Raw genomic sequence first — 14167 nt, 5'->3', positions numbered from 1 at the left:
ATGGATGAGTAGGAATTTATGCATTTTTCCATGGCGGGTGGTGGTTGGAGGAACCTTAACTCTTAACAGGGTCATTTAATCTGATACCATATTAGGGCTTTCAAGAGTAATTTTCTACTCAAGTATTATTTATGAATAACTTGAATAAAGTTACATGGATTCGTACGCATTTCATGCGGTTATAACGACTATTCTACATAAAGCTAACTAACTAGCAAATGATTAACTAACGCACAACTAAATCTTGATAAGATATGTGAATGTTCAACCTGTTAATCGGTCAACATATTTCTTAACAAATTCAGTGCACAAGTTTAATAATTTATAGAAGATTAGCAAAAACAAAAAAGAAAAAAGGACAAAAATATATTTTGTTAGGGAAAGATATGAAAGTAGAAGAAGGTATAAGAATGTATAAATTAAAATAGAATAAACATGAAATTTTAAACAACTACATATCAGATCTCTCTATTTTTTTAGTGCTTAGCTCTAAGAAAAATAACTTCATTAAGTTAATACATTTATTCATATGATAAAAATATTTGTACATTAATTCATGATCATTGTAAGTGGCTGTCGACCGGACGTCCATATTAGACCACAAAACACCGCCACCTGGTGATCAGTTCGTTCGACCGCCACCGCCATTGCTAGGCGGCGGTGGCGGCGGCGGATTCCGTCTAGCAAACTCACGTTCTTCCTCCCCCTGTAAAGCCAACAAATCCAAGAAACATCCCCCACGTAGTAACTTAGTGTCTCATTTTTATTATGCAATATTTGTTCATTTCTTTCGTAAGTTATAACAGGTCGAGAAATTTTTAACAAAGGATTATTTGTAGATTTTTTTTATTGATACTTATTAGAGTTTATATAGTTTAAAAATGCAGTTATGTACCTAAAGACACTACTGAACATAAAACCCAAACTTTATGTACCAAAAATATAATTTACCCTTTCAAGTAAAAGAGAGAAAGCATACCGAATTTTCAATCGGTGGGTCATCCGTTTTCGGAGGCGGATGTGGGTCAACGGGGTAAGAATCTTCCGATGATGGCAGAGTCGAACTGGGAACACAGAAACCTAGAAACCTATAAAATGCCATGGTAATTTGGAAGACCAATTTGAAGATGGACAAAAAGAAAGGACAGTGATCATGAACATCATCATCATCATTCATCTTCTTGGTGTTTTCATTTGAATTCTCTATTTTTTCTATATTTTTCGAAAGCATTGAACCTCTCTTCATCTCTAATAAGAAGAAGTTTTGAAATAATATGTGTGTCGATATAGCTGTAGCATTTCTTTGATGGTCCTCTTTATATAAGTTTAGAAATTAATTAATTAATGAAACTCTGAGGTTTTGAATGAAACAATTACAAGTCTTACCCAATACATCATTTTCATATATACAAAAAACCAACTTGTTTATTACAAAGGGGAAAAATATCTGTTTGACTTAGACTTACACATGCTTTTGAATCATTCTCTTCAACCCTACCACAGTCAATATACGTCGCTCACTATTTATAATGAATTTTTAAGAGTTCATTTTTATTTTTTGTCCTCTTTCTCTTTGTTTTTTTTTTCATTCTTACACGCTCTAGAAAAAAAAAAAAAAAAAGAGTTTGGGTAATTACATAGTTGTATTAAAAGTTTATTATAATATTTTATGCTATATAGTTTTTTTTAACATGGGGCGGGAGATTTCACCTAACCACGAACCTCTCCGTCTTTAGTTGAGTTAAAAGTTACTTTTTTCTTTTGAAAATTTTTGTTATAGTTTCAATATGGTCAAATTTATTCTCTAAAAACTTATAAAAAGTTGAAGTAATTATGTTTTGAATTTACTTTTTATGATTAAGACCAGCAATGTAGTTAATCATCTAAGATATAATTGATGAAAGAAATATAGGTTTGTTCAATTAAGAGTACTATCTAAAGGTGCTTTCAAAGTTGAGGCTAGATAGGGAGTAGAATTTGGTTCACAATTTAGTCTGTGTTTGAAAAGTAACCATATGTAAGCACAAATAGGTAGCGCATTTATATCTAAAGGTAGATATGTACTCAAATCTTCACATTACTTTGTCTTTTTATCCTCATAACAAGTAACATCTGAAAGTATTCCAATATGTCAGTTCAATACATAGACTAATGTGACAAAAAAACAGTTTTAAAATTTTTTTGAGAAATGTAACAAGTTGTAACCCTTATGTTGAGGAGTTTCTTGTTGAAATAAATAAAAATGCAAGCATATAAGAATGCTAAGATGTGCATGGTATGTGGAGATTCAAAATTCTACTTCCTATTTAGTGATTACTATTTAAACCATTTATAGGTTTAAGATGTTTGTGGCACACTAGCTAGCTTTATATATTTCTATGGCATATTATTGTTGATATGGAGTTTCGGCCCTGAAATGCATGTCTCATTGGCTTTAGTTGAAGTGTGAAATTGTTGAGATTATATTTATGCTATAAAGTCGTGTAAGACATTATCTAACACTACAAGAATTTTCGTTTCTGTCGACGCAGAAAAATGGACAGATCTTAGAAAAAACGTGGACAGAGCTTTTGTCGACATTTTTTTTATGTGAGCACACTGTGTGGTCAAACCACTGTCGTCTTTACCTTTAGTTTACCCACGTTTTTTACGTTGCATCGGCAGAAATGCTCACGCAAATTAAAATTGTTGGTAGAAAAGATATTTTTAACCACGAACAAAACATTGACGAAAAGGTATTTTTACCCATGTTCACATCACGTAGGCAAAAATAAACTTTCTAGCCACATTTGTTTTGTGATCAGAAACTGTTTTTGTCGACGAAAATATTTTTTATCGGCAAAAACAAAATTTCTCCCCACGTTGAATTTGTCGGTAAATAATATTTGTTTCTTTTTTGTCCACACACCAAATGTGACAAAGACGATTCTAATTTTTTTCATATTTATTAATAATATCGTATACTTCGAAATTAAATTTCAAATATAAATTTCATGCCTAAAACAAAATATATTGAACACTGCAACCAAAAATTAAAAAATGAAAATATTTCCAACCAATAATATTTTGTCAAAAAATGACTATCCATAAATCCATACACTCCTAAACATGCCTGAGATGCGTTGGTACACCCTTAATCGTGCGAGCAATCTCAAGGAACACTCGTAGTCATGTGAGTGACCTTGCATACACAGTAAAACTATCCCCTGATCGTGCATGTGATTTGTAGGTACACTCGTAAATCATACGAGCGATCCTGAAGCTAAGGAACACCCCTAGTCGTTTCGAGTGATCGATCCCATAAATAAGATCACAATATATATGGGGTAGAATCTCAACAACACACCATAGTCCAAAGCATGTTGTAACATCATAAATATCATAACATGACATGAATATCAATCATAACGTCTTTATCATGTGATTAATATATCATGCATCATAACATATCTGTAATCAACATCAGTCATCTACATTAGTCATCAACATCATCACGTTATACATCTTAGCTACATCAATGCATAATGAAAAATACATACAAGCTTTTAATTTTATGTTTAAAGGTCGAATAGTAGAATCTTTTATTTAAAAGATTAGGTAATAAAATATTTCTTTGCTGACAGGAAAATTTCTCCAATTAATTTAATCCTAATCATAAAAGGAAATTTAAGTAGCTTAATCAATAAAATTAGCAATTAGCTTTCATCCTAGAGTTCTTCCAAATTAACTTACCCAAAGTTGAGGTTGAAACCAATTTAAACTTGATGGAAAAAATTCGTTATTTAAATCTTTAAAATTTGTCAAAGGAACTTTGCAAGTGCATGCACGGTTATCTTAGCGAGAAGATGAATGACCTTTTCTTTTTTCCTCTCTGTTCAATTTAAGCTTTCTAATGCTATTTATAGACCCAAATAATAATATTTAACATCATTTTTTTTCTTTTTAGGATATATACATACAATATCAATATGTATACATATGTTTTTATTCTCATTTTTATACATCTAATTTTATTCTCATTTTCATTTTCAGTAAATTCATTTAATGAACAAACTCTTACACATTTATAGCCATCAATAATAATAATAATATTCATTTATTATTATTATTCTCTCATCAAAATATATAATAAACATATATATTTATTAAAATCATTACTCTCTTAATTAAATATATAATCTTTCCTTGTCCAATCAAATCAATCATCTCACTTCACAATTATCTTTTTTAAAAAAAACAATTATAATTATATTTCATCATATAATTAAGTTCACTTTTTCAACTAAATAAAATTTACATTCTCTTTCCTAAATTAAATCTTCCCTTAAATCAACTTTATTATTTTACCAAAATAATTATACTTTTTTTTCTTCTAAACAAATATTCTCTCTCCAAATAATTATGCTCCAATAAATAATTTATTTTTGTCTTCTCTACCAAATACAATATCTTTCTTTTTAAATAATTATATTTTAACAAATATAATAATCTTTCATTTTTCATAATAATTATATATATATATATAATTATAATTACGAAAGCTTCAATAAAATTTTCACTCTTCAACTTAATTAAATAACATTCAAATTATTTAATAAATTTCAATTTTCATGGAACCAAATAATTTCCATAGCTTTACTTAAACCTCATCACACACAATTAAATCGAATTCTCAACAAACACTACAAATTCAAATCCTCTAAATAATTAAATATTCATCCAACAAATATCTAATTAATTCTAATATCCACGAAATGAAATTATCTTTAAAAAAAATCCAATAAATTTAAACATAATTAAACAAAATTAAGACAATTAACTTAGAAAATTATCTTAATTTTTGGAGTGTTCACATACAATTTGTACAAGTGTCAACCATTACTTTTTCTTTATAAATCTATTAATAGAGAAGATTAATACTGTTTCATATAGAATGATGGTCATATGCTTTCGCTTGTGTTAAGCCAGCTTATCCTTTGTTAATTTGCAATGGTCATAGTAATTTCGTTAATCACTGAAAAACTCAAGAGATTGACCACATAATCATGGAGTTGAGAACACAATCTGATAAGATAATATTTTCTTCTTATCATAGAGAGTAAGTAGATGTCAATCTCCCAATTCAGCTTTTTAGGTAGGTTTCATGAAATTCTTATTCCTTGACCTCTTCCCTTATTTTTGGCTAATTAGAGTGCTCTTTTTTACCGTTGAAGATCATTCCAACTTGATCTTTATAACTAAAACTCTTCACTTTTATTTTGTCATAAATCTCCCTCATTTATTTCTCTTTCTTTACTTTTATGCTTCCCTCTGCTGTGTGTATATGAATCCCTTGGTTCTCAGCTTGTAAAAAATCGACCAAAAATTGTGATTATATCTTTCTTTTTAAAGTGGAAAACCATTTAGCCTTATTAGAGATTTAGTGTTGGTGGTATTATTTGTTGAAGAGTATTATGCGTTTTCCATGTTTTAGATTGTTGGTCAAGATGTCTTTGAATATATTGTGGCATTGTTTAATGTTCCTCGACTTAAGGAATGATTTTAAGATTAAGAAGATCATTCATCAAGTGAAGCAATCTTCGTTTGTACATTAGTAGGAAAGATAAAAATCAAGATGAGACGGAGTTTAGACTTAAAAGGAGCGGAAGTCCATTGATTATTCACTAATGCCTAAGTGTTTTTGCAAGATCTATTTGTGTGTCATTGTACTATTTGTTTTGTGTTTACAAATAAGTATAACATGGTAGTTTCTTAACATTCTATTAGTAAAATCATCTTTTCTCTACCCATAGTGTCCATCAGCCGTAGATGGTATTCTATATATGTTTATTTCTAATGTTATTGGAGAATGTTGTAACACCGTACTGAACAAAGTACGTTGTGTGTTAGATAAACCTTCAAATTTTAGGTTTAAGAATTACTTTATTTGGGGTTTGAGATCAATTCAAATCTTCCATATTAACTAATCTTGATTTGACGATTATGATTTGATTATAAACAAATTAGTCACAAGCACGATTAGGTGGTGGTTAAGCTACAACATCTAACTAAAGAAGTAAAATATTTAGGATAGTGAGTATCTGGGGATGGATGGACTTATATGCAGTGGTTATATTAATAAATTCAACCTTTGAATCAACCTATGTATAGTGGTTATATTAATAAATGCAACTTTTCAATAAGAGCATATAAACAATGAGAGATAATAATAATTTGTGATTGGTCAAAATGAGGTTGACCATCACATTGGGTTGGTCTGAAAACTGTTTCATTTAGGGGCTGTGACCAAACATTTGAAAATGATCAAATTTGATTATTCTCTTAAACTATTCAAAGAAAAAAATCAAACCTCTTAAACCCTTTTAATCTTTTTTATTGTTTGGGTTAAAATACATATTATATATGGTTATGTAGATATAGTCCTTGCTTCATGCAACTTGTGGATCAATTGTTAAAACAAATAGATACAAATTTATTGTCAAAACATTAACCAATATTCTTAAATAAAATTAAAATATAGTCGTTATGTAACATTATGTTAAGGTATATGTGTTTTCAATCAAAATTTTCAATTCTTCCATACAAAAGCTAAATTATATTATATAATAATTTTTTAGAAGATTGCATAAACGGGCAAATTTATTAAGAGGTCAGAGACACGTGCTTCTCTCACATTCTTAATTTTTATATTTTAATATTAGTTTTGAAGTGTCAGATTACACTGTATATTAAATAATGCTCTATTATTTCTAAATTTTGCTTCTGATATAGTAGTTGTGTCCCCTTCAGTACTCCAAGGTCTTGGATACAAATCTCGTCTACTATGTATATTTTCTTTTGTTATATAGTGTTCCTACGTATGGTTTTTGGATCCACCTGATTGCATGCTTCCTCGACGTTGTTGCAAATATATCTTTGTTTTTAGAATATTTAAAAAATCTAATCCTAATAAAAAGAAATAAACTTTTACTTGCATATCACGAATTTTATGGGTCCCATTTAATATTTTTTTTTTTATTCTTATCCTTGTGTTTATGTTTTCTCATTGTCTTTGAAACAAGTTGGTTAACTAAATATATTAATCAGTTCGATTTGTTGTCTCCAAAGTTTGAAAAACATTATTAAAATTGTAAGTTTGAGAAACTACTCAACTATTAAAAGTAGGTATTATAGAATATTGAGTAGTTAAGAGGTTGCAAGTTTGAGAAACTACTCAACTATTAAAAGTAGGTATTGTTGAATATTGAGTATTTAAGACGATATGAACGTTTTCACCTAATTTATATGTTGATGATGTTAGCAATAACATTATTATAAATTTGGCCTTTTTTGATATGCAAAACACTTTAAAAAAATGTCTACCTTGATGGTATTTGTCCATCTTATATATATATTTTATAAAAATCTACAAATTTTTAATGGTCTAAAGATATATACAGATGTCAGTTGAGCTAAGCTCATATTATACAACTTCTACAAATTTTAAAAACTCTAAATTTTCAATTTTCAATTCAACTTATTAAAGTTGAATACAATAACTAATTTAATTTTGATAGAGTTTTTATTTCAATCTAATTATAATTATAACCGTTAACTTTTTAAAAGTAATATTGTATTATTGATGTATAGACAATAATAATTGAAAAAAAATAGTAAAACTTTAGGAATATTATTGATGAATATCGTGTTTTCTAAGTCCGTTAACGAAGATTTGAATTTCGTGCTTCATAGAAAATAGCTTTTTCTTGATGGACAATGTCTATTAAGATATCATTTTTTAAATGGGTCTTGTCCACGATCTTATCCGAAACCCGTAATTATAATTTTTTTTTCTTGATGGACCTTGTCCATTATCTTTTTTTTTTTTTTTTTTTTTTTTTTTTTTTTTTTTTTTTTGTCTTTGTCCAGGAAGAAACCCTAGATCCATAAAAAAATTTAAACCCATCAAAAAATTCAAAACAAATATATTATTTTTTTCAATGATGGTCATTGCAAATCAAGAAAATTCATTTTTTGACAGGCCTCGTCCATCAAGAAAACCTATTTAACTTGATGGGTGTTGCCCGTCAACTAATATATTATTTTTTGTATGTTTATTGCTCATTGGAAAATAGTTTCCTTGACGTTAGTAGACCATCAACAAAACTAAAGAGACTTTGCCCATCAATGAAATAAAAAATTCACAATTTTTTTAACGTTTTTTCGTATTTCTTCAACAAAATAAGGAGAGTTTTGTTGACGTACATGATCGTCAAGATAAACATTAATTGTATCAAGAAAAATGGCCATTTGCCATGAACCATCAAGAAATCAAAATTTGTGTGCGTTAGGAAAGACCAAATTTGTAGTAGTAAAAGTACCTATCCAGTTTTTTCAAGTAAATTTTGTCGTACTACCCTGTTGAACTTTGACATTCATTGGTCTACAGTGGTTTGAATGTACAAGCTTTGAAGGTATTTTGGCTCTGAAATCTTTTCCGGTAAAATTTTTTTTGGTCATTATTTCTTTTGAGATATGACTCACATGAAGGTAAGAAGTTGTCTTCTAATGAATTTAGAAGTCTACTCTTAACCAATCTCTTAATCGTATTGAGATTTATGTGATCAAATCTTAAGTACCTATATAGGTATTAGAAGAAATATTTTCGTCTTTGATGCTAAGCATTTCAATATTAAAGAAAAAATATGCACCAATTAATTTTAACTTATATAAGTTGTTAATAAGTATAGTACTAACCAATCTGAATACATTTTCTAGAAAAAAGGAAGTGAGCGCCTGATTGACTTCAAAATATTATGTACATTTTTTTCTTCTGAAATACAATAAGTAAATATTAAATTCCTCAACTTTCAAGAACCATACAAAACATTTTTAAGTATGACGTATCTATTTAAACAACTTCAGATCTCCCACTCAACGTTGTCGACACGGATTGAAGACGCATTCGACGTAGACAACGACAACAAGGCAATGATGTCGCAGAGAAAGATTAAAATAATGCTTAGTTTATAAATCAAAATTTTAGTTCATATAAATTTTAATTTTAAATGTAGAATCATACGAAAATGCATTTTTATTTGCATGAAAACTATGGTCATTTTACAAACTTAAGATAAAAAATCCTTGAAAGCTTAAATAAAAGTTACCTAAAATTATACAACTTTTTCTTAACTTAAAAAGTTTATACCAAATTTCATAGCACCCTTCTAATTCATTGCTTCCAAGTTCCAAGATACATTGTTTAATTATGCATTAAGTTGTCATTATAATTCCAAATTTTAGACTAGAAATCCTTCTAATTAATTACTTTAAAGTGTCATTGCTTCCTAGTTCTACGAAACATCCTTTAGTTATGCATTAAGTTGTCATTATGGTTTCAAATTTTAGACTAAAATTTCTTCTAATTAATTATTTTAAAGTCTCATTATAGTTTCAAAAGTAAGTAGTGCAAGTGAATTAGGGGGAGAAAGAATTATAAATGTTTGTGTTAAAAAGAAAAACGTGTGAAGGAATTTTTAATGCAAGTGAACATATATAGCGATATTGAAGTTCGCTGTAAATGAACATAATAATCCTAATAATTTTGACTGAATTAGGACCAAAACAAGGACATGATTAATTAAGTTTTTCAAAAATTAAATCACCTTTTGCCCGTCGTTTAAAGAAGTTGTATATCATCTGGCCACGTGCCATGTGGTCAAACGGGTCAAACGGTCAAAATGGACTTTTACCCCAATTATGAAATTTCTTTACATACTACCTTACTTTTCTTATTATTTTTGAGAAAAAAACCTTATTTATGAAAGTACTTCCTATTTTAATTAAAAACTAATTGTAATGATACTCTTAAAACTCGAAAAGTTTAAAGATGTGTGTTCCTATAATCTAACCTCGTTATATTAAACACACGTTTGAAGTAAAATAGTTATCATAGTCCTATGTTAATATAATTGGACTCTTTTGATTATTAAACTAGAGATGAGGTAGTTAATGTGTAGAAAATAAGGTAGGAAATGGAAAGGTAGGAGGGGGTTGGATTGTATTTTCACAGAGACCTCGAAAAACATGAATTATTTAATGACGTTAAGGCAGTATACCTCTTTGTAATTTGCACTCTGAATTCCTATATTGTCTGTCAGTGTTTTGTGTATTCATATTTAAAGCCTATTTAAGAGACGATGCACAGAGATAGAGACGTACTCTTGTCGGCAAAAAGAAAAAGAAACGAAAATTCAAGGCAAGATTTCAAAACTTACCCAAGAAAAATGAAAGGTTCAACTGAAAAGAGCAAGAAGCAGGATGATAATGAATCTGATCTTCACCCTATTCCTCACTGTTCTATCATTTTAACAATCTTTGATTCAATCCTTCAACCTTTCATCTCCATTTTGAGGTTCTTTGGTTTTAAACGCGATGCCCCACCTTACCGTCCAGCGTCCTCCTCACTGGAAGATTGCTACACCGCCGGCTCAAATCCGCCTTCCACGGCGGTCGACCCACCTCATGACGATTCTGTAAGCCTATCTCTCTCGACTCTCTCCCTCTTTTTATGTTATTTTATTTTAATTTAACTCTTCCAAATACTGAACATTAAGTTTTAAGTGTATAACTTATAGAACCCTGCGGATGAAATTGAAATGATATACAAATTAAATTTTCAAGAGCAACGTGCTGACAATATAAAACAGAAACAGGGTTTACATTAATTGGACCATTTTTGACGAACTTTTCTGTACAATAACTTCAATTTTAAAGATTGTGTTGCGTTTTTCTGTAGGAGGAAGAAAGTGAGTACTATAGGCCACATGTTCCTCCGCGGCCGCCGTGGAGCACTGGCGGCGGTGGTCAGATAGACTAATATGTATATTGTAATAATCAGGTGTGGCTGGTTTGTATGATCTAAAGTAATCTAAAGCTTGAGATCTTTGTAGCTATGGTTACATGAATTAGAGTGTATGAAGTAGCAGAAAGAAAAGAAATTCCAAGCTTCCTAGTTATTTAATTTAGTGATTGTATTATAAATTTATTCTTTGATTTTTTTATTATTTTTCTTAGCATTATTTGAATTAATTATAGGTCAGAGTAAATATCACAGTTTTTAAATAAATTGTTTTAAAAAAAATATTTCCAAATATTACAAAAAAAAATAGATTATCATTTGTGGTCTATCCCAACCTAAATAAATAGTGACATTTTGGGTTGTAAATATTTTAATTCATTTTTTAATATTTGGAAAATAGTTAAATATTTCGAAATTGACTGTGTATTATAAAAAATATTTTGAAATTGACTGTGTATTATAAAAAATAGTAAATTTGACAAAATATTTATAACATATAATAAAATTTTTAATTTTTATCAATAATAGACTTGCTTATCAGTGATATTGATAGCTACTGATAAAAGCTTATTAGTTTGTATTTTTGATAGAATATAAAATTTTAGTTTGTATCTTTGATAGAATATAAAATTTTGCGTTTGTAAATATTTTAATTTATTTTGTTATTTTAAGAAATGTTCCTTTTGTATATAAGCAAATTGATATTCTAACTAGTATATCAATACTCACTAATTTTCAAATTGATCGTCTAACGTCATACCTTTGCTGATAATTTTATGTGCTATCGTTTGAATTTCATGTGATTGAGCCTCCACAGATCCAATCATCAGTTATTTGATATAGCATGTATCGGGTTACCATGTACTTCTTGGATCCTGCTTCCTCAGCATCTTACTTCTTTTGTAACGCGTCTCATATTTTTTTTTTTGTTTTTTTTGTAGATATGGTATTGTAATAATCATATAACATCAGTGAAACCATTAAGAATTAAAATTCTTACAGATGGAATTAGTCTTGTCCATGCGTTAAGATCCTTAATTTGCTCCTCTGTTAGATTGGTTTCTAGATTTTTTGGGTTTTTAGTGGAACATGCAGACAATCTTCGTCAACAAGAGGAAAAACATCTTTTGCTTCCATCTTTTGAAATGTGCTCATTCAAAGCGAAAAGGGCGCTCGAGGTCAGAGGACATCAAATCGCCTTGGAATGGTCCAGTCATCACAGTAGAACTAGACGTCTTAAAATTGTTGTTGCAAATCTTCTAAGAGTGATGCATTATGTAGTTTTAACGTCTAGACAAAATGTGTGTTTCCTTGCCTTGTATCTCGCGTAAAGTGTAAGTATCTCGTCTGGTCAAAACGCCTTCTATGGTCAACTCGTGTAATGTTTATATCACCAATTGATCAAATTGCCTACTAAACAATTCGCCTATTGGTCAGAACGCCAATTTGTCAATTTGTTTGGTCAATTCGCCTAGTCAAAACGAGTATTGGAAAACAGAAATTGGTTAAGAAGTGGCTCACTGCAAATCTCGCTCTCTTTAAGCCGTTTCACGGCTCAACTCCTTTGTGCAAAGCAATTTCAATAAACTCATCATCCTCAGGATAAACAGCGTTGTTCTTCGATTAGTTTTGCACTAAAAATAATCGAAATTCACAACACTTAGATAAACACTCAAATGGTTGAAATACTAAGAACGAAATATTTGGGAGAGAAATCGTTTTTATATTCTATCTTGTGAGAAACATACAAGACTGATATATATGGTGAGCGTGGAGACTCCAACGGTCACATTATTAAAGAGAAAAGAAAGAACCGATTAAAATAAATACTATTTATTTTGAAACAGTTTCGGGTTTTGAAAGTATTTAGCAAAAATATATATTATTATTCTTCCCCTCCCCTTTGTGTCACGTCCAACCGACGAACAAACAGCGACACGTGTGGAGATACGGACATATCTACATTTGCCTATCTCCTCACCCTTTCCAAAACTTAGGCGTGGAGAATAAACACTCAAATGCTCGGAATACTATAAAGAAAATATTTGGGAGAGAAATCGTTTCTATATTCTATCTCGTGAAAAGCATATGAGATTGATACATTTAGCGAGCGTGAAGACTCCAACGGTTACATTAGTAAAGCGAAAAGAAAAAACTAATTAAAATAAATACTATTTATTTTGAAACTGTTTCAATTTTGGAAAGTGTTTAGCAAAACTATATATTATTATTCCTCCACTTCCCTCAGTGCAAAGTTCAACCGACGGACAAACAACTACGCATGTGGAGGCATAGACATACTTACATTTGTCTATCTCCTCACCCTTTCCAAAACTTGGGTACCCATAGAGCCAAAACCCACGTGTGAATGTATGGATTTACGAAGAAGATTAGTAATGTGAAAATATAAATTTGAATAAAATAATAATAAATATTTTCTTTCTCAAAATTTTCATTTAACACACCGTCCAACTCTAGTCAAATTACTCATCTTGATATTATCTCTAGATCTAGGATGTGGTCGTTGCCGAGGTTGGCCATGTTGAAGCTGGATATTGATATATGGCGTGTCATTATGATATTCGGTATTAATTTTTAGAATTGAAAAGAAAAGGCGAGATTTTGTCAATGCAGAATGAATACAAGGCTAGTTTGTTAGAGGCTGAAGGAGGTGAAGCAACGACCCTTCTTGCTGGTTTAAGATTTGTGATCGACTTGGGGTTCTCTAGTTTTTAGGTGGAGGTTGATGTTGAATCTTTGGTGAAGAAATTCACTCTTTAAGTTTTATTCCTTCTCCTTTTGAAATTTATAATTCAATGATTTATCCTGGTCCGATGGAATTCTCTTTTCCTCCTCGATCTTGTAACAAAGATTGTTTGTAATTTACTGTCCATGCTCTCTTTCTTCTCTTCAGAATTTTGGACTGATTGTTTCACCCCTTCATTGTCCATGATAGTCAGAATGTTTGATTTTAATTATCGAAATTGTTTCTTCTTTAAAAAAAAACTTGTGTTTCTTTAAATCCATTATTTATAAAATTTATGGACGTTTGCAAAAAAGAGTAAAAAAAAAAATGATAATCAGACCCATGTCACTATATTTTCTAAATTGCAACAGTAGCAAATTTAAAAACGGATAGTCCTTTGATAGTTCTATGATAGTCGTTTTATTATCTAATTATTTATCATATTTGTCATATTTGCAATATAAAGAAAAGAGATGCTATGAATAACTTTTTTTCTATTTTCTTATAACTTGATGTAATTTTTCTAAAAATTATGTACATGCATGAATCTTGCAATCAAGAAGTTTGATAAGCGATTTGCT

The 14167-nt window shown here is 29.7% G+C and overlaps 2 protein-coding genes across 4 annotated transcripts; one reads left to right on the top strand and one right to left on the bottom strand.

Annotated features, from left to right (window-relative positions):
* Nucleotides 1-387: 387 nt before the first annotated feature.
* LOC116404676 lies at nucleotides 388-1278 on the bottom strand. The gene is made up of 2 exons (XM_031887951.1): nucleotides 980-1278; nucleotides 388-706 (listed from the first exon to the last, which is right to left on the bottom strand). Exons 1-2 carry the CDS (start codon nucleotides 1244-1246, stop codon nucleotides 623-625), a joined length of 351 nt encoding a protein of 116 aa, XP_031743811.1. The 5' UTR covers nucleotides 1247-1278; the 3' UTR covers nucleotides 388-622.
* An 8852-nt stretch (nucleotides 1279-10130) lies between these two features.
* LOC101208454 lies at nucleotides 10131-12314 on the top strand. Of its 3 annotated transcripts, none has more exons than XR_004217241.1 (3): nucleotides 10131-10514; nucleotides 10778-10879; nucleotides 11782-12314. XR_004217241.1 is itself a non-coding variant. In XM_004138312.2 (2 exons), exons 1-2 carry the CDS (start codon nucleotides 10179-10181, stop codon nucleotides 10856-10858), a joined length of 417 nt encoding a protein of 138 aa, XP_004138360.2. In that variant the 5' UTR covers nucleotides 10139-10178; the 3' UTR covers nucleotides 10859-11022. The 3 variants fall into 3 exon arrangements, 1 of the variants encoding a protein (XP_004138360.2); XR_004217240.1 differs by having other exon boundaries at nucleotides 11658-12314; XM_004138312.2 differs by lacking the exon at nucleotides 11782-12314 and having other exon boundaries at nucleotides 10139-10514; nucleotides 10778-11022.
* Nucleotides 12315-14167: the final 1853 nt, after the last annotated feature.

This window comes from Cucumis sativus, chromosome 6 (assembly GCF_000004075.3).
Source record: "Cucumis sativus cultivar 9930 chromosome 6, Cucumber_9930_V3, whole genome shotgun sequence".
Classification (NCBI taxonomy): domain Eukaryota; kingdom Viridiplantae; phylum Streptophyta; class Magnoliopsida; order Cucurbitales; family Cucurbitaceae; genus Cucumis; species Cucumis sativus.
The sequence above is the reverse complement of the archived record's forward strand: the minus strand, read 5'-3'. Positions and strand labels throughout refer to the sequence as shown.